The sequence below is a fragment of the Triplophysa rosa genome, linkage group LG1 (assembly GCF_024868665.1).
Source record: "Triplophysa rosa linkage group LG1, Trosa_1v2, whole genome shotgun sequence".
In the NCBI taxonomy this organism is placed as follows: domain Eukaryota; kingdom Metazoa; phylum Chordata; class Actinopteri; order Cypriniformes; family Nemacheilidae; genus Triplophysa; species Triplophysa rosa.
The window spans coordinates 32,955,916-32,976,563 of record NC_079890.1 but is presented as its reverse complement, the minus strand read 5'-3'; the positions used below and the strand labels follow the sequence as shown (position 1 = coordinate 32,976,563).

The 20,648-nt window shown below is 36.8% G+C and overlaps 2 protein-coding genes across 2 annotated transcripts; one reads left to right on the top strand and one right to left on the bottom strand.

Annotated features, from left to right (window-relative positions):
* The first annotated feature begins 1,423 nt into the window (after nt 1–1,423).
* Nucleotides 1,424–20,009, top strand: tpcn2 (two pore segment channel 2). Its single transcript, XM_057342855.1, has 25 exons — nt 1,424–1,786; nt 5,903–5,955; nt 6,048–6,124; nt 7,125–7,302; nt 7,486–7,602; nt 7,766–7,872; nt 8,011–8,083; nt 8,226–8,325; nt 8,630–8,695; nt 8,797–8,861; nt 9,011–9,120; nt 10,392–10,473; nt 10,553–10,639; nt 10,772–10,891; nt 11,868–11,927; nt 12,308–12,436; nt 12,531–12,580; nt 12,695–12,794; nt 14,283–14,354; nt 14,443–14,516; nt 14,680–14,785; nt 15,350–15,432; nt 18,512–18,593; nt 18,780–18,871; nt 19,196–20,009. The coding sequence occupies exons 1-25, from the start codon at nt 1,663–1,665 to the stop codon at nt 19,272–19,274; spliced, it is 2,286 nt and encodes a 761-aa protein (XP_057198838.1). The 5' UTR covers nt 1,424–1,662; the 3' UTR covers nt 19,275–20,009.
* On the bottom strand, nt 15,441–18,505 carry LOC130559658 (zinc finger MYM-type protein 1-like). The gene is made up of 2 exons (XM_057342864.1): nt 16,531–18,505; nt 15,441–16,455 (listed from the first exon to the last, which is right to left on the bottom strand). The coding sequence occupies exons 1-2, from the start codon at nt 17,682–17,684 to the stop codon at nt 16,344–16,346; spliced, it is 1,266 nt and encodes a 421-aa protein (XP_057198847.1). The 5' UTR covers nt 17,685–18,505; the 3' UTR covers nt 15,441–16,343.
* Nucleotides 20,010–20,648: the final 639 nt, after the last annotated feature.

The window sequence follows — 20,648 nt, the reverse complement described above, 5'->3', positions numbered from 1 at the left end:
AGCTACTTTTTTATAGTAGCTTGTAGTGTACCTTAAAAAAAATAATTGTCGCATAAGTTTTGTTATAGCGCTAAAAAATTCTGCCCTTCAGGCGTTTCCATACCTAATTTTGCTTATATCGCAAATCCATAGGCCTTTTGCATGCCAAACAACAGTATCCACAAAGTTATCATTTTCTCTATAACCACTAAGCTATTTTTAGCAAAACCACAGTAACTAAAAATTTACCATAGTTTCATTATAGTAGCTATAGTTCGTGTTTGTATTTAAACTATGGTAATACAAATGGTAATAAATCCAACGAACACATGGCTTCTACTTTACTATATAGAAGAACCTTACTACTTACTGGTAAATTGCTGCTAAAACTGGTAAAGGGAATATACAAAAAAAAAAAAAAACACTGCTCATAAATACATATAGTATAGGCCTAGGGGGCTAATGAGGATAATTAGGCTAAATGATCATACAGGATTATATCTAAACTAAACATATATGTGCTAAACATATTAAAAGCTCATAATACTGATACTGTGAGCTACTCAGTGTATTCAGTAGGTTGCTTCAGAGGCATAAGGTATACGACAATAAAACAATGCACCACTGACATAAAGGAATGTTACTTTTAATACTTGAGTACTTTTAAAAGCACGTATTTCTGTACTTTTACTCAAGTAAGAACCAGTCTTTACAACTTGTAGTTGAGTAATATTTGACCAGTCCGTTAACTCAAGTAAGGAAGTGGTGTATTTCGTCCGCCTCTGCCTATTTTCACATCTCTGATTAAAAAAGATGACAATTGTCAGGTGAGGTTCAGGCATGATCCTTCAGGCGAATATAAAGCACAAGATGACGGATGTGGAGAATGTTGAGGTTTGACAATTGACTTCCTTCTTGTGTGAAACGGTCTGAACCTCAGAAACACATGCACGACTCGTTTAATCAATGGTTTTAAGAGAGGGGTTAAAATCCATAAGGTCATATGAGTTATTCTGGTGATAAACAAAACAATATTGTTTAATTATATTATAAATAATTAAATAATAATAAACAAAGAGAGTGATGATAAACTATAACACCGATACAGCAAGGCAACAAAACGAAAGTAATGTCGAAATCCAGTATACTAATTTGAATCATTCTTGTGAATCGGTTCCTTGAAATATTCCGAATCATAAACAGCGCAGTAATTCAGTTAAAAAAATGTTTTAGTTAATATAAAGCTTATATTCAAAACTTTTAGTGTGTGGCTGAGTTGTATTTTACTACAAAAGTAATTTGCGACAAGACTAAACAGCAGGGATTTTTTATACAGAGCTTTCAAGTGAACCGTTCGAAGGATTCGCTCAAATGAATCGGACTTCCCTGTGGTAGTGCTTTAACATGAAAGAACAGGAAAAGTTATATGCCAGCGAGTGGAGGATATGGGAGGAGTTGACGTCTCCTAAAAAACAGCTCAATCGCTGTCGTCCTCCCTGAAATGTTTCGCTTGATACCAAAACAGAATGAAACCTCGCGCGTCTCCGGTATGTTCAAACCTGCGATCGCTTCATCATTTACAAGTATGGACCGGCGGTTTGCGCTCGTTTAGGTGAGTTTACTACTGAAGCGCCTCGGCCAGGACTTTTAGTGAGTATTTTGAGACACTTAACTACACATTCAATGGAAGAGGAGCCGCTGCTGACGGAGAGCATTAACCAGGGCTCAGGTGATTATGGATCTCATGATAATGGACACGAAGATTCACTAAGATCAACAGGACCGTCTCATTCAGCAACCGAAGAAGGTAACTTACGTATTCAAACTGACCTCCGACAAGGTCCAAAAATTACGTGTCATTTTCATACTCGCATTCCATCCCAAATCTGTTTTGATTTCTGTCTCTCTGCCTCTAATGTATTACTTTCATGCGTCTTTTTTTCTAACTTTCTGTAAATGCATATACGTTTCCATTAAACTAAACTTAAAAAGAAAAAATATTATTTGATTATATTTTTTGTTTATAGTAGAGTTAAGGCCATTGCACATTGAGTCCGAAATTTGTGCACGTTAAAAAATAAATACGACCTCACGTTGTGTCAATCACATTTACACACTGCCTCCGATATTTTCGTCCGTCATAAAAAAAGTCGGACTGGGTTCGATTTTCTGCGTTTTTCTCTTCCGTAGCAAGCATTTTAAGAGGCGTTTTGACAATTCAGAGACACCATACAAATGAGCGCCAAATAAAGAACGCATACGAAAATTTCGGACTGTATGTGCAAAGACCTTTATGCCTTCTGAAAAACTATTTAAATGAACCCAGTATGGATGTAACAATATTATCGATATCGTGTTATCGCAATAGCAAAATTGTCTCAATATTGTCGTGGTCACATGACTCTATGAAACGAAAGGTCGTTGACATTAGAGGATAAAGAAAAGAGGATGCTTATGGCATGTTTCCAAGTCATCTTTAGACATAATTTTAAATATTGCAATAAATAACGCACAGTGGACTTTATATCGAGGTATTATCGTACAGTGAGATTTTGATATTGTTACATCCCTAGAACACAGACATTCTGATGGATTTATAATGGTTATAATGGGAATTCTATTAGTTTTAATTGAAGCTGTAATGATCTCTGTGGGTCTGCTGGTAATGTGTTGGGTTCTTCTGGCGGGATGCTGCATGTGTGGTAGATGGGAACCAGCAGAACGACATTAAATCCTACTGACACAAGACTCAAAACACACAACATGAAAGGATTTTGTCCTTTTTAATGGTAAACAGGTTCATAATGTTACATTCGACAGGGATATAATTACAGTAAATGTCTCAGACCTGGTTGATGACTCAGTGTCAGGGCAGCAGGGTGAGCAGTAAATCTACATTAAAACTGCACATTATCACCTCCTTGGCTGTCTGACTACTAAAAGTAAAAAAAATTGTTTATAAAAATGGTAATAAAAATAACAGCAGTGTAAGGTGAATGTTGTTCTAAGGTGGGTGTCCAGTATTCAGCCTTGTATTTAGTTTCGATGTGATATAGGACAAACAATCCTTGGTCTCTTACTGTATAAACCAAGTTACTCTGGAGGGCAACACATTTGATTTTGTTACTATTGCTTTGTTGCATCTATCAGAAAACAAATAGAGATTCGAGGAAAAGTAACATTAGTAAGAATGTAGAAATCAACTCTGTCTCTATGTTTTAAAGAACCTTTAATCTTGAACCTTTAATCACTTTGGAAGATAATTTTTTTGCATGTTCTTATAAAGTTTCTGTTTATACCTGTCGGGTTATGTACTGTATACAGTACGACATTTTTAGTGAAGTTTTGTGTGAGAAACAGTCTGAAAGCCAACACAGGGGACTGAATCTTATTCAGACATGTTTGACATTTGATTTCAATGTGAAATATGTCAGGCTGTCTTTGTTGTAATTACTATTTTTCATTTTATGTTTGTCTTTTGTCATTTTGGCATGTTACTTTTATTACAGCTGCATTCAGTCTACAATTGAATGAAACCTTCAGTATGTATTTAGTATTAGCTTAGCTTTGTGCTATTCAGGATAGTTTGAATTTGCAAGCTCATATCCTGTTGAGAAGCTTTGGTTTGGCAAGGAACTCCTGGATATCTTGACACTGGTGCTTTAAAAAACTCATAGATTTTGTGCAGTTCCTTGCATGCAGAATTTATGGTACAGGTAGAGTTCAGATAGTAGAAAGAACTAGGGCTGCAGCTATCGATTCTTTTACTAATCGAGTATTCTACTGATTTTTTCATCGATTAATCGGGTATTCGGATAATAAGTACTTTTTCTTTATTAAAGCAATACTAAATATACAAGATAAAATAAGACAGGTCTCTTAAAATGAGTAAAACAACTAATTTGTTTCCTTTTTAGAACAATTAAAGTTTTTATTGCTGAAATTGAATACATTAATATCTGTGAAAACTAAACCCATTTTGTACATTCCATTGCCATATTAAATTCTATAATAAAAAAGAAAGTATAATTTCAAAGGTAAACAACTAACTTCAGCTTATGCATGATGCATTTAGTTTATATAAATTAGTTTTAGTTTCTTTTTTTTACTATTAAATAGTAATATATAGCCTATGACTTTTATTTTGGCAGGTTGTCGGAAGACGCATATTTTTTAGTATGTCTGTTTCTTCACTCAAACAATAACATGTTCGTGAAATAAACTCTCAGAGCATCTCTGGAGGTGAAGTTCATGTCCTTATTCAGCGCAGACGCAGACAAATTCATGAGCATCACGCGTGTAGCATGTTAAACTGTGCAGTTCATTCACTCAGACATGCAGAACAGACAGATGGCATGTGTAAATAACAGGATTTGGCATACACTAGTCCGAATCTAGTTCGATGGACTCAATGCAGCCGGAAAACAAGTTTCACTCGCAAAATAGACTAAAACTAAGTAAAATAGCAGTTCATCAGCATGAGACATACGTGTGAGCGTGTGAACAGACTAAAATGCGTGTGTCTCACGGTGAATGCGTGAGACTTGAGAGCCCTGTAACATGAACAGAGTTTAGCGGGCTGTGCGTCAGTAATAACGGTCCGTGGGGAAACGCAGTGCTCCGTGTGTACTGTAGTTAAATGGATTAAACAAAGCTTCGAGGCAACAAAATTTGCTTCGATGATTTTTTGTATTAGAATTACTCTAATAACTCGAGGAATCGTTTCAGCCCTAGAAAGAACCAATAACTTTTGACACAGAGTTTGTCTGTGTGATCAGGTCTTCAGTTTAATGCAGTTGTGATGTCTTTGAGGCAATATTACATGAGGTCTGTTTAGATTACAGATTTTGTTATATTTTATGTAGGGCTGTCAATAGATAAAAAATTAATTGCAATTAATCGCATCATTTTTGAGCAATTAACTGTGATTACTCGCACACGTAGTGAAATTAAACATACACTGTTTATTTTAGTGCTGTCAATCGATTAAAAAAATTAACTAATCACACAGCTTTGATGTTTTTAAATATACTTTTACATTCTAATAATTTCACAGTTCATCTCCAAATGAATGTAGCAGCAACACATTTCTTTAACAGCATTATTTTATGAATGAAAGCCAACATTCTAATATTGTTGGCTTTGCAACTGATGTCTTTATTAAATATATACTTTTTTTCTACTAATCAAACCCATTATATTAAGTGTGCCCTGCCTACCTGTCTAACATGTAGGAAATATACAGAAAAGAAATAAAGTTCTCAAACACTTTACAGTCTTTACTGCTAAATACATGAAATACAGAAGAATCAAAATCGCATTGATTTCTTCTTTTCTTTGATTAACATTAGTGACAGGAGTCACAGCAGCACGTTTAAGAACGCGGCCCCTTTAATCTGAAAAAAATAATGGCATGCGTTAACTTTGACAGCCCTCATTTTATGTCATTATTATGTTACTAGTGTCACGAATTGCACAGGCTCAGAGGTGAGGATCCAAACGCAGTTTTATTAAAGGGGTAATCCAGTCAAATCCGAGAGTAGTCACATGTCATAACCAGCGAGACAGTCCAAACCATATAAAAAAACATCCAGGGCATGCCATAGACCACAATGAACGGAAGCAACTGTAACATAAACACAAAACCAAGCAAGGAATGACTGGGTTTAAATCATTCACTATCACTACATTTCCCATAAGTCATTGCCTGGACTCATTGTTTAATAGTCCGGGTGATGTGGAGAGTGGCCTCTTGTGAATTTTAGAGGGCACTGCAGCCGGGGACTGTGACAACTAGGATATATTTAATATTTATAAGAGATTTTCAAAACAAGTTTTAAGGATTTTTCTTTAGTTTAAGTTTCATATTTTTTACCTAACTGTAAACGTTACTCTGTTTATTTGTGTTTCTTATTTTAAAAAGATGCAGAACTCTATATCCAGCAGGCAGTTGTATTTATTGAAGATGCAATTCAGGTAAAAACAAAAAACTTCTGTTGTTAACGTCTTTAAAGTTATTTGATGTATTACTATGCCGTGTTACGCTTTCCTGTTTCTGTTTTCCACAGTATCGATCAATCAATCACAGGGTTGACACAGGATCTTTACGGTTATATAGATGGTACTACTCCAGTATATGTCAGTGGTAAGTAAACAAAGTCGTGTAGAGTAATCCAGCTTTATTCGTTTGTAAAAGCAACTAATAATTTGGTTTACAGTAATGCATAGATATTTTCAGAATACTTTTGCTAATGCACTTAGTTCTTACATTCAAAGATGTGTTTTTATAGTAAATTGATACCAACATAATTCCTCTGGATAGAATGAAACATTGCTTGGTGAATACTTTCACAACATCCCTGTTTGGTTTAACACCACAAGATTAGTAAGCAATTCTGTCCATCTAAATTCATGATAAGTCGTGTAGCTTTCGAAACTGTATGAATTTGTTTTATCCCAGTGTAGTGCCTTGCCCAATTGTAAGTGCTTTACTGTAAATGTAAGGTTTATCTTGTATTACAAATTAAGTAATGCGTTTAAATTATTGTATGTGCTGTTATTGTCACATATAGATACCCTAAATAATTTGAACAAATAATTTTTGTCTTTAATTTTGAAAGCCACTTTTAGTTATAAATGTCCTTCATATTAAACTTCTGTTCTTGTATCCTCTCATCAGCTTTGGTGAAATGTTTTGTTTAAGAAATATGTTTGTGCTACATTATATGTCTTTACAATCATTGACTACCATAGTAGGAAGAATTAAATGGTAGGAAAAGGTGCCTGAGAATTCTTTGTTTTTCTAAATTCTTCAAAATATCTCATTATGTGTTCAACAGAGCAAAAAAAATACTTATTTTGTTTCCTACTATGGTAGTGGATGATGTCCCAGAACTCAAATTGCTAACATTCTTACAAAAATCTTTCTCTGTGTTCATTGGAACAAAGACATTTATACAGGTTTGAAACTACCTGAGGGTGAGTTAATGATGACAGCGTACAAAGATCCCTTTAATGCAACATTCATGACAGCATATAGCTGCTTATGTAAAGTTGAATGTGTCTCTAAGTCTAAATGTCTAAATGTGTTTTCTTAGTCTGTAGACTAACTTATTTGAAGTGCTTTCCCAAACTCTCTCTTGAAGGTGTCTGGGGTTTACCATCGCTGTTGTGCTGGCTCTGGCCTTCATTGAGAGACCCTCCTCTCTGACCTACACCTCTGACATACGTTTCAAACCTGACCCCTGGGAACCTCCGTGTGGAATGACGGAGGCTATTGAGATGGTTTGCCTTTGTATCTTCATCCTGGACGTCACTGTGAAGGTAGAAGTCTGGAAATGTGCAGGTGTTATTTACTATAATAGTACTGTAAATCCTATTTTGTTTCAACTTTACTGCTAACTTTGTAAGTAGCATATAAGATAATAGGGCAGCATGAATGTGATGTGACTGCCTTTAATTTGCTATTATACTGTATTTTAATGAAAGGCCCGTTTTGTTCTGCAGAGCTATCTGATTGGATGGGAGGAGTTTCGTATGAATAAATGGCTGATTGGCTACACAATAGTCATTGCAACATCAGTTATTGACTGGATGTTGAGTGTTAGCATGATGTGCAATGAGGTGAGTCAGCGACTGACCTTTTGGAACATTGACAAACCATGAAATATTTATAGCATCGGTGACCCTAAACATGGAATCAATTTAACGCTGAAAATCCTAAGCATGCCTTGAGATATACAAGCAGTTTTAATGTTGTGATGTCACCCTGTCATGTGACCCGCAGAGTTTAAGAGTCAGGAGATTGATACGGCCGTTTTTCCTCCTGCAAAACTCTTCCCTCATGAAGAAAACTTTAAAATGTATTAAAAGGACTCTTCCAGAGATAGCCAGGTAAAACAATCTTTTTTTTATTTCGTTTTAATATACTCAGTATTTTCACTTCCTAGTTTGTGGGCACTTTCGTGTTTATATTGTAATTTGACAGTTGTGAAATATGTTGACTTCAATAGTTTTTTTTGTCCATTTCAGTGTCATCCTGCTTCTGGCCATGCATCTCTGCTTATTCACTATGATTGGAATGCTGATCTTTGCCAAATCAGATGTAATAACTGATCACACCCTTGTCTTTTTTATTTCTCACCTTTAAAGCAGACGATTCGGTGTGTCTCTAACAGGCATATTTATTTCTGGTGTTTGCTAAGACAAGCTTCACGATTTTTGTTTTTGTGTCAATGTGTTTGTAGGACCCTAAGAAGAATGGAGAATGGGAAACATACTTCAAAAACATGCCAAAGGCCCTTTCGTCTCTACTGGTTCTGCTCACCACAGCGAATAATCCTGACGGTATGTGTTCATTTCACTTTGACAGCAACATACGCTCTTTCAAAAGGTGCGAGTTTCTGAATGACTGGTGCAGATTCAGATAGTTCAGTGACACATTCTGCCACCGCTGTGTCGAAACTGCCTGTCAACTCCACCGGTTCATGGCAGTAGAAGTCTGTGAGTCATTTGCTAAAAGCACATGACATGGTGTCTTGTGACCTGTTGTGAGGGTGTTAAACTTTCACAGGTATCTGAATGTCTTAAACACACTGATGGCCTTCCTGTCTTTAAAGTATAAACTCAACATCTCTTTCTCTGTCAACAGTCATGATTCCTGCCTACTCTCTGAACCGTGGCTATTCTATATTTTTCATACTCTTTAGTGTGTTTGGTAAGTTGTTTGGCACTTAACTACGTTTTTATGGCCATATAAATCTCAAAACAAGATGTTTTTGTGCACCTGCATTACATTGACTTTTTTGTTTTTGCTAGGAACATATTTGCTGATGAATTTAATGACGGCTATTATTTATAATCAGTTCAGAGGATATCTTCTGGTGAGTGTCATACTTTCACATTCATGTTGTTTTTACATTAGGAATATGATATTTTTTTATCAAATGACGGCCGTAGTTCACTCACAAAATGGAAATTCGTTTTTGAAATATTAAATTATTGTATCATTTCCACCCATCTGCTTTATTAGATGTCAGTCCAGACATCTATTATGAGGAGACGTCTGGGTATCCGGGCTGCGTTCGAGGTGCTGTGCTGTCCGGGGAGAGGACACACCAGCAGTCATGCTGAAGGCCATGTGTAAGATCAGATCTTCCTCCAACATCTCAGTCATTGACCCTTAAAGTCGGCATGAAACGGAAGTAACGATCGTATTTATTTCAATATCGTGATGTATGTTGTAGTGAAACGGCTTCGGCGGGACTTGATGTACCACATGGATAACTAATCGAATCGTTGGAAGATGGGCGTTGCTAACAAAATTGGGACAGATTTGAATGCAAGTTTGCAGCCAGTTGGGGAGGATTATTCCTCACCGGTGTTGTGCCGAGAAATGCACCCCTGCCAGATTCTGCACCTCCTTCAATAACACGATGTCCGATTGGCTAATTCTAACCCCTCCCCACACCTAATCCTAATCCTAACCTATTCCCTAACACCTAATCCTCACCCTAACCATTGTGGGGAGGGTGGGTGCATAATTTGGCAGGGGTGCATTTCTCGGCATTACACCGGACTCACCATCGGCACCCCCTCGTGAAGAAAGCTCCACCCTTGCGCCATTCTTCGTGACAGGAAGTGATGAGAAGTCGTTTCGGGGGGGGGGAGAAGGTCAAGATTTTTTATTAAAAATGATGAGGGCACATTAATAAAAAAAAGTGCACAGATAAATCCCTAAGCTGTGTAAAAACCAAGCGGCAAACTTCCGATCTCTCTCGTGAAGCCAACACGGAAGTGATTTAAACTGCAATTCATCGACTGGCCGCTAGAGACTGGCTCCAAAAGAGAGCAAAATCTCATTGAGCCCCATGTTAAACTTGACCAACTTGTTAAACATGTTAAACATGACCAACTTTACAGCAGAAAAAGCATGTTTACACAAACAATGATTGTGGTCTATATAGCTAATTTTGCCCTTCATGACAACTGTAAGGGGGGTGAATTTTTTAAACTCACCCATTTAACTTATATTAAGCCTTAAAATTCTGCATAATTAAGACAAGTGGTTTCAGCAGCCATGCACCTCACCTCCAACCACGTCCCGCCTCTTTGCCCATTTTCGATAAGCCGGGAGTGATGCGCGGGTGACGCGCTGCTAAGACGGCAACGGCTGGCTTCTCCCACTTTAGGCTTCAAAAAAGCTATGGGTGACGTCACAGACACTTTTAGACACAGGCTGTTTTATACAGTCTATGTTAATAACATTCCATAAAAATAAGATTTTTCAATTTTGATTTCATGCCGTCTTTAACAATAATATTGGCATTACATTGACCCCAAAAATTTTAGTTATATTAAACAATTGTATTTCTTGTTTGCCTGCTGTATGCCTCATGACATCACTTCCTTAGGGAGCAGGTGGCTGTGCGCATGTTTGTGCAGGTCATGGGTAGAGTCCATATGAAGTCTTACTACAGAGCGGCCATCATTAAGGTTGATACAGATCTCCGGACAGTTTGTATAAAGTGAGCAAGCAGTGCTGGACTGGACTTGATTTGTGTTTGTGTCTCAGGCTGCTCAGCAGTTCCCAGATGGCTACATCAATGGCGAGGCCTTCCAGAACCTGTTCTATGAACTCGATAAAGACTTTATCAAAGAGGTTTGCATCCCTTTTTTTTTTTAACTTTCGGCTGAATTCAGAATGTGACATATAGTCCGTTCAATTAAGTAATTTGTTCAAGTTGTTTACATTTCATGCAAATTTATCAATGAAATTGTGTTTGTTGTGCAGCATCCTCCGAAGCCACAGTACAGTTTCTCTCTCCTGCAGCACATCCAGCGTATTTACAATCATTACACAATTACAGTGCTGGGAAATGTTGTTGCTCTGGTTAATGTCCTATGCATCTGTGTAAGAAGCCTGATTTCCTTTTCCTTAACACATACACCATCCTACATACACACTATTATCAATGTAAATAGATTACAGAGTTTCACAAAGCCCTAAAAGTGATGTAACTGATGTAACAGCAGAGGTACTGTATTAGGAAGAGAAAACGAGAAGATTAAGCTTCTATGTTTAATCATAAAGGAAGTTTAATTTAATATTTAATGTTTAATTTAAAGGTAATGACAGCAAAATACATTGTAAACAAATAAAAGTGCTCATATAACATTGTTTTATTTTCCTTAAATATAAGTAACATATTATTATTATTTAAATTAGTCTATGTAAGGTTTGGAACATATTGTGAAATATCTGGGGCTACTTTGCTAAAATCATTCAGTTCACAGGGCTTCAGACTATAACTAAAAGTAGTTATTGTTTTTTTAATGTGCAATGAGGACATCTTGTGGACAGTATATGTAACAACACTTGATAACAACAATTATGGAAGGTAAATAAGAACTACAAGTCTTTTGGGCAGTTAAATTATTACATTGAAGTATTAAAATCAACCGAAACAGTCTTTAGCCATTTGAAATGTAAAATAAAAAATTATACAAAATGAATATGCGTTAAGTGAATGAAAAGTAATAACACTAAATAAATCAAATATTAAGTCCATGCATCTGTCAAATTTAAATCTGCTACATGCTGTATTGTATTGCAAAAAAAAAAAAACCCTCGTATGTGTTGATAGGGGAATCTTAGCCTCCTAAAGTCAGTTTGTTTATGGTTCCACCAACAAATGAAACTGTTCGTGTTTCAATGTCTGTGCAAAAAATAAAATTCATATTTTAATAAGAACTTGTGGCCCTTTGTGTCTGGTTGAAATGCAGCCTTCTGAAGTTGAGTACCACTGCCTTCATTGTTTACACTGGACACAAACAGTTTTTGTGTGCGTGTATTCTGTTTCATCTCTTATATCTTTGTATTTCTGCAGACTATCTTAGTTCTGGATTCTGAGAAATCTGCATCAGAAAGAGATTACTACTACGTGGAGGTACAGCAACATCTCAATTATTAAACTCTTCACTTAAAAAAATGATATGTTCAACTTAATTAACCTTTTTATGTCAACAGGTTCCACGTAATTGAATTAATGCAATGTTGTTTAGTTGAATCAGATTAAGAGTCTTGTTTTTGTTTTACATCATTAACTTCATGAAATTCAATTATGCTAACATGCATATTTTACATAAAACCAATATAAAAAAAATATTTTATCGATTAAGTTATTTAATGAAGGCACTCAAGAACATTTTTTTATTATATAAATTTTTAGCATTAATCAGACATAATTTAATTTGTCTTCAATAAGAAGATACAGAGAGTTCTGTGCAAAACGTAATAATTAATGCAAATTTGTCTTTTGTCTTTTAGATTATCAACTGTGTTTTCATCCTGTACTATTTAATAGAGATGTCAATGAAGATACTGGCTTTCGGTTGGAGAGGTTACCTGTCTTATAGGAATAACATATTTGATGGATTCCTCACTTTTCTTCTGCTGGTAAGATATTTCCTCTGAATTTGTGTTTGAATTTTAAAGTAATCCTATAAACTATTTTGCCGCTAGAGGTTTTGTGTTCTTTTATGTTCAACAGGCGATTCAGATTGCCATATTCATCACATACAAGATTCCTGATACTAAAGTGTAAGTGTGTGGAGTTTGAGCTATTGTAATGATTTACTCTATATTGTAAATTTGTTAACACAAAAACATCTTTCAAGTTGTTCTTCAAATGAATTGATGTTATTGATGTTATAGGGATCCGGAGTCACAGCGTATGCTGTCATTGTGGGAGATGGTGCGATTGATCAACATGTTGATCGTTTTCCGCTTCCTCAGGATAATTCCAGAAATCAAGGTGAGCAAGAGTCCTAACATAAATTAAATTTGCTAAACTCACAACACTACAGTTACATAGGATGCACAGTTCTTATTTTCTGATCTTTTAAATGGACTAAACTAACCCTCATGTCATGACATCATCAACAGGTATATTTAATATTAAACATATTTTTATGATTATGATTTTATGATCTTTTGTTATCATAAGAAATAAGAAGTATAAATACATCTAAGAGACCATTTCGGGGACCGTTTTTCTGATTTTAAAATGTACTATTTTTAGGCATGTGTTTAGGAAAAATGATCATTTTTTTATTAAAGGAGTCATATGACGCGGCTAAAACGAATATTATAGTTTGTTTTAGATGTAACGCAATGTGTATACACCATTTAAAGTTTAAAAAATGTTGTATTTTCCACATACCGTGCATGTTTGTATCTCCTCTTTGCCCCGCCTCTCTGAAACGTGCAGATTTTTTACAAAGCTCATGGCTCTGAAAAGCGAGGTGTGCTATGATTGGCCAGTTCACCAGTGCGTAGTGATTGGTCAAATACTGCAAGCATTTCACGGAAATGTAACGCCTCTTACCATATTCGGAACATCAGGTTCCAAAGCAATTGTACTGACAGACGATACAATGAGATTTACAATTACGCCCACCTTAACTACGTGTAGATTTGGGCGGTCTTAATCAAATCATGTTACGAAGTTACGTAGATTCGCCGGGGTGTGGTTACACGAGGCGTTTCAGGCAAGTCTGGGTGAGCATTCGCTTTTAGATAGAATGCATCTTTTGTTCCCACACTTTCATTTGTGCAATTTTACGTGTCTAATACATGCACGGGCAACTTATAACACACCAAAGACACAGAAAAACACGTACTTCCGCCATATGACCCCTTTAATTCTTTGAACTACTAATAATATTCCTCCCAAATTTCAAATAAAACATTGCTTTTTTGCAGAAAATGAAAACTGGAGAACATTTACATTTATTCATTTAGCAGACGCTTTTATCCAAAGTAACTTACAGATGAGGGAAACAATGGAAGCAATTGGAACAACATAAGGACAACAAAAAGCATAAGTTCAATAAAAAACGGGTCTCATGTAGCCTACCACAGTATACAGAGCTAAGTTTTTTTTTTTTTGAAAGAGTAGAAAAGAGATGGAAGTCAGAACTGATCGGTCGGGAGAAACAGGTCAAAATAACAGAAAAGATGCTCTTTATTTTTCAGACCTCAAATACTGCAAAGAAAACCAGTTCATATTCACTTTTAAGCAATAATAAAGTAATATTTGTACATGTATTTAGGAAAAGTTCAAAAATGATTCTTTTTATGTGATGACCTTGCTTTTATCAGTTTTCATGTGTCTTATATTATCACTCTTTGTTAAAGTATGAGTCACATAACTGTACATCAGTACAAATTTGAACAAATACCTTTTTTGCAAGGTGTTGAGAGTTTTCACCTATTTATCCTTTGAAAATTGTCCGTTTAGTTGATGGCTGTAGTGGCCAGCACTCTTGTGGACCTGGTGAAAAACTTACGGGCATTTGCTGGAATTCTGTTGGTGAGAGAGCGGACTTAAAGTATTTCTTCTTTAATCTGAGTCATTATTATTGTTTGTAATCATCTCACATCTGTCCTGTTTGACCCAGGTGGTTTACTACGTGTATGCAGTTCTTGGTATCTGGCTTTTCCAGGGAGCCATAACCGCCCCAACAAACATGAGGTACTCTTCAATAATATCCAGTGAAAGCACTTTTACAGGAAGACTGATGTTTGATAGCGTATCCATACTGAAAAAATCCTGTGGGATGCACGTCAATTTACAGTCAATTTCAAATTTCTGTATATCTGAATATCTTTTCTCGCTCTGTGTGCTCTCCTCTCAGTGCGATCTCTAACTCCAGTCTGGAGAATATCACCGTAGCCTTCACCATGGATTGTGGCTCTTTCGAACAGCTGGAATACTGGCCAAATAACTTTGATGATTTCGCAGTAAGTTTCATAAAGAATAATTGCAGCCTCCAATAATGCACGTTCACAAGACGTACCTTAAAAATATGAAAGCTTCAATTTGATTGGCAATTATTACGCAAAGCAGTCGTGTTTACAAGTTTAGGTTCCTACAACGAGTGCTTTTGACTAGCTACCAAAGACTAAGGTTTATGTTATCTCCTTTGGCAAAGACGTCATCTTTGTCGTGTGAGAGCCGCCGTAGTGGTTCGAAAGGGAGGTGGGGGTGAGCCATTGGTTGCAATTTGCAACCTCACCACTAGATGCCACTAAAATCTCCACATTGCTTATTTATTTGTTCAATTGTTAAAATGTATTTGTTGTATTTCTACTGGTTTGTGTATGCAACACTAAGAAGCAAGTGAACAAGATACTGCATCTATAAATGTATATCTATCAGTTAAATATTTAGTTATGTAAGATTACCAACTGCCTCACATACTTCAATGTATGTTGTTAATGTGTTGAAATGACTCAATGTCCTGCTCTTTTTATTCAGTATTTGGATGTATCTTTGGTGAATATTATTGTCTTTGTCTCTTTCAGTCCTCTTTGGTCCTGCTTTATAACATCATGGTGGTGAATAACTGGCATGTCTTCACAGACGCATACACTAGATATACTACAGAGTAAGCTAGAATCACCATCAACACATATACACGCCTCTCAGTGGAGGCTGGTGCTAAAAATATTTGCGGGGGGCGCAAACAAACTGAAAATCCAACTGTCAGTAATGCAGGACTATAAATAGCCATTAATCAGGTGACGTAGCATTATTACAGTCAATGTTAATACATGCAAATAAATGTACTATGAATCAGTGAATTTGAATTGAATGTGGGTTTATTATCAGTAATGAAGTAATCAAGGTAATCATTCAAAAAAAAAACAACACACTATAGTTACCTAATCATTGCCAATGCATTTAGCCTCTCTTGGGTCATGCTATTTCTCAGAAAAGTCTTAACTGTTTTCAAAGTTGAGAAACACCGCAGTGACAGTCTCTGTATCTTTTCAAAGTTGAGAAACACCACAGTGACAGTCTCTGAAAAGACTTCTTCAAGATTGTTCTCCTTAAACAGCTGCAGTAGGTCCACAGCACCACAACAAGATCTGAACTCTTCCTTGCAGTAGATGAGACTAAGCTCTGTCTTTAGCTTACTCCCATTGAGCACTGGATAGGCCTTCAAAGTCCTACTCAGTGCATCTTCAGGAAACGCCACTGTGTACTGTTCAAACCTTGTCAAACCAAAGGCTTGTGAAGCAGAACCGTTCCATGGTGTGTTGGAGTATGGTGTCACAGACCTACAGAGTGAAGGACAAAAACAAACATGATGTAGTGATGACAAAATGTCAATTTCAACTGCAACATTTAAAATGATCAGTTTTAAGTTATAGAGAGACGGAGACCAATTTCAGTGTTTGAATCCCTGATTTATCCAAACTTCATACATATGGACTAGACAAACATGCCAAGTTTCATGAACTTCTGATGCTTAGGGCGCTAATAGCATTTTTTTTATTATCAGCCATTTTCATATCAATCAGATAAAGAGGGCACACCACTAGAGGAAACTGGACTAAGCGACCGCCGCCTCTTTGGTTGAGAAGCTCCTTCACTGCTTTGGTTAACCAGAGAATGGAGAGAATTTCTGCAAAGGATTAAGAAAATGTATGACTAATAACAATAATAATGATAAATTCAAAAGAAGGAATACAGCTGCTACCTGATCTTCTGTATGTCCTGCTGGAACTGCTGGATGCTCCCCTTAATGTGGACTGAATCTATGTCCTTCTTCTGGAGTTTGGCATAGAGGATGTCCACGTGTGGCATGATGTTGTGGAAAAGTTGCAGAAAAAAATTAAAATCCTGATCCTCCAGCAGCATGGCAAAGCCTCCTGCCTCTCTGCTGGTAACAGGGTCAAAGTCACCTGAGTCTCGAATAGTTTCAAAACAGCGAATGAGGCCCTCTCTGTGCTCAAACACTGTATTGATGGCACGGCTGTGGAAGTTCCATCTAACACTGCTTGATGTTGGTAGTCTATGGGCAACTATCAAGATGTACTTTATCAAGAACATCTGTGCGCTTGGTTGATCTTGAAAAAAAGCTGGCAAATCATCCAAGGTTAGAAAAAAAATTCTAACTTTGGGTATGTGAGAAGTGGCCTTTTGCATTATTAGATTGAGCTGATGCGCATAGCAGTGGATGTAATGGGCATTTGGGTACACATCTTGAATCTTCCTTTGAACACCTGCAGTGGCACCTCTCATCACGCTGGCTCCATCATACGCTTGGGAGATGAGTTTACTCTTCTGATCTTCTGGAAGGATGACAGTAAGATGCTCTTTTAGTGCTGTAGCGATGGAATCAGCTGTAGTTGAATGCAGATGAATAAAAGCAAAAAACCTCTCCTGTACGTTGCTTTTGCCATCAATGTAGCGCAGCACAAGCACAAGTTGGCACTGTGTGGCAATATCGGTGGTCTCGTCGGCCTGGACTGATAGAAAATCGCTGTTTTGTGCTTCTTGGATTATGTGTTCCATCATAACAGACAACATACAGTCCAACAGCTCGTTCTGCACGGTTTTCGAAGTTCCCTTAAACACAGAGGCATTCTCGTGGTGCTCTTTCAAAACTCCATCAAGAGAAGCAACAAAGTCGACCAAGCCACGGAATATCCCGGGGTTATCTGAGCTCTCGCTCTCATTGTGGCCACGCAAAGCCAGCTCAAATGCGCCACAAAATTTTACACAGTCTATTATTCTAGACAGGATGTGTCGATTTTTTGTGACCTCTTCATTGTGCCTTCTAATGCCAATCCTGTAGCCTACATCTAGCTGTTCAGCAATGCTAAGCTTCCCAAAAAACTGGAGCCTCATAGCGTTGTCAAGATGGCTGCGGCTACTTTCATGTCGCTTGCACTTATCAGAGAGATGTTTTAAATCGCAAACCCCTGTTGTTGTCCACAACGTTTCGGTGCCAAGACTTTGAAACAGCAAACAGGGATAACAATAAAAGGCATGACTTACTTCGCATCCAGCTAGCCAACTCCGTTTTCCATAAGAAGTGCCGGAAAAGCACCGAGTGTAAGATCTGGTCCAAGCTCCTTGATCCGTTTTTTTTCTTCATCCGAACGCCTTTGGAACGGGTATTCTTGTAAAGATAAAACCGAGTTTTCTTTCATCTCGACATAATTTCGCTTGCTTCCACGTTAATCAGTCAAATGACAATCTGCTGAGCGGTAATGAGAGGCGTTAAGAACGGTCCAATCACATGAGGCCAAAAATATAAAAACAATATTGATTCGCTTACAACAAAAGTGGGAGGGTTTGGGACGATTTGAAACAAGCCAATTAGAGCTCAGCCTCAAATCACATGCTTTTCAAAAATGTTCGTGCCTACATACACACTCGTTTGTCCGGCGCCCCGCACACACGTATGAACAAAATACAATTTTGATTTTTTAATAAATGATAATATGACTAACGGTGGAATAGTATGACTAAATTATTTTATTAGGTTATTAATTTGCGATATATATTAAACTTATTGTTGGCATATTAAAGTAGCTTTCTTCTCTGGCTAACTTTAAGGGGGCGGCGCCCCCTATTGACCGGCCGCCACTGAGTCGCCTCTGTTTAGCATGTTTGTTTGTTTTGGATGGGCAGGGTTTTGTAACCGTATACCCATAACCCTCTCTTGTCAGGTGGTCTTTGGTGTACTTTGTGGCCTGGTGGTTGACATCTTCAGTCATGTGGGTCAACTTGTTTGTGGCCCTCATTTTGGAGGTATGATGTCGCTCTTTTGTTGTAGATAATTATATATTTGATGGCGAGTCAGTGTTTTAAAAACAATACCGATCACTGATGCTTGCGAGTGAGGTTATCAACATTTTTATAATTGATGTCTGGCGCAATGGCCAACAAGTAATCAATGAATCAATTCCTACACACTTACCTCGTGGTTTTGTCCAGAACTTCACATATAAGTGGGACAGAAGTAACTCGCTCTCGGTTGCGGAGGTGGAGAGGATCGCCTATCAAAGCACTGTTCAGCTCATGTTCAGGTCAGAGTTTTGAAATGATTTGCTAGTAAATGTATTATTTACTATTTTAATTAGCTTTGTGTTGTGCTGTTTGTGGACACATAAGTGTATTTATTTCATGGATTTCTCTATGATAAAAGGATAGTTCACCCAAAAATGAAATGTCATCATTTATTGACTCTCGTGTTCTTAAAAACCTGTATATGACTTTGTGAATCACAACAGATGATATTTGGAGAAATGTCTCGGTGCTTTTGTGTCCATACAATGGAAGTCAAGTGCAGTCCAATGTTGTTGGGTGAACCCAAGCATTTTTTAAAATCCTTTTTCTCATCCTTACTCCAGAGAGCAAGTCCAAGAGCCGACAGAAGAAGAAATACGAGCTATGCTACAACAGCATCCTCATCTTCACCTCGCCTGGTGACCCCAAACACAGACCCTCATCTCCATCTCACGTGACATCTTTAATGCATACAACAATATAATTGCAACCAAACACACTCAGAATCCTCTTGGATTGAAGGGCCTCATAATTACAAATCCATCAATTTCTTAAGACCCGATTCCTATTATGGGGTCTGTGTTGTTTCAGTTCTGCCTAAGAAAGGATGTGTGTTTTCCAGCAGTGCTTTACACAATTAATGTTTAGAGGAACTTCACTTAGAACAAAGCTGGTTTTCAGAGTTACATCTCTTCAATTACATTATCAGTACCAGCATTTTTGACTCTTTGAGGTTTAACATCTTTTTTTGTTGTTGAGAAAATAACCTTAACATTTTTGTTGTGCACTAGTAAAACAATCAAGATTTTATTTATTTTTGTAAGGCTGTTACAATCATACAACAAAAGAATGAATGTATTGAGCTTTCATGTAGTGTAAATTATGTAAGTTTTATAGAATGGAAAACAAAGGGATGTGGCTCATTGCCGTATTTTTATTTTGCTGTTTTGCTAACTTTTAGATTCGGTTTAAATGTGTGACACATTTGTCAAGGGCTTTTATTTATACGGTATCAGATTTTACTGCATGTTTTATGAACCTTTTTTTAAACAAATTGATAATTTGGTACAGAGCAGTTCTCATTATTATAAAGTGATAAGTATAAATGTTATTTGTGTAATGCGAATAAAAAAACTATTAAATTGATTTAAAATTAAATGTGCCTTGGTAAACTTGTAAGAAGATTTAAAAGAACATCATGATAGTATTTGTTGCCTTGCCCTAATTTAACATAAAATACATTTAGACAGGATGAGTTATTACTGTTATAATAATAGTAATAATAAGTATTTGATTTTTAAAGCTATTTCAACTTTTTTATTTTAGATTTTAAGGTCAAATATGACCCATAGTTGTTGTTCGTCAGTAAATTCTAGTGACCTTTGATCATTAGTTTCATATTCATGTTTCATATTCAGTTATCAACTGGTTTTGCTTTAAAGGTACAGTGCGGGATGTTTTGTATGATCTATTAACAGAAATGCAATATAACATACAAAACTGTGTCTTTAGATGTGTATAAAAACCTTACGTAATGAAAAGTTATGTTTTTATTACCTTAGAATAAACCAGTTGTATCTACATAGGGAGCGGGCCTATCTACATGGAATTTGTTATGTTGCGCAGCCATGCTCTAACGGACAAACAGCTCTACAGAGCGCGTTTCGTATATGTTGGTCTTCGTGTTTTTTTAGAAGCAGCTTGCGTCATCACTGAGTTGAAGACGCACAAAGTAGTAAGTCGTAGTACGGAGAGGAGGAGGAGTAGTCGTCGTCTAGCTGAAGCAATTGATTGTTC

Excerpts from the sequence above, each read along its gene's own strand:
- tpcn2 (XM_057342855.1), top strand. The coding sequence starts at position 1,663 with ATGGAAGAGGAGCCGCTGCTGACGGAGAGCATTAACCAGGGCTCAGGT. Across the intron at positions 7,873-8,010 it reads ACTCTTCCAGAGATAGCCAG|TGTCATCCTGCTTCTGGCCA; the intron begins GTAAAACAATCT and ends TGTCCATTTCAG. Across the intron at positions 14,786-15,349 it reads ATAACTTTGATGATTTCGCA|TCCTCTTTGGTCCTGCTTTA; the intron begins GTAAGTTTCATA and ends TGTCTCTTTCAG.
- LOC130559658 (XM_057342864.1), bottom strand. The coding sequence starts at position 17,684 with ATGAGGCTCCAGTTTTTTGGGAAGCTTAGCATTGCTGAACAGCTAGAT. Across the intron at positions 16,456-16,530 it reads CAGGACATACAGAAGATCAG|AAATTCTCTCCATTCTCTGG; the intron begins GTAGCAGCTGTA and ends AATCCTTTGCAG.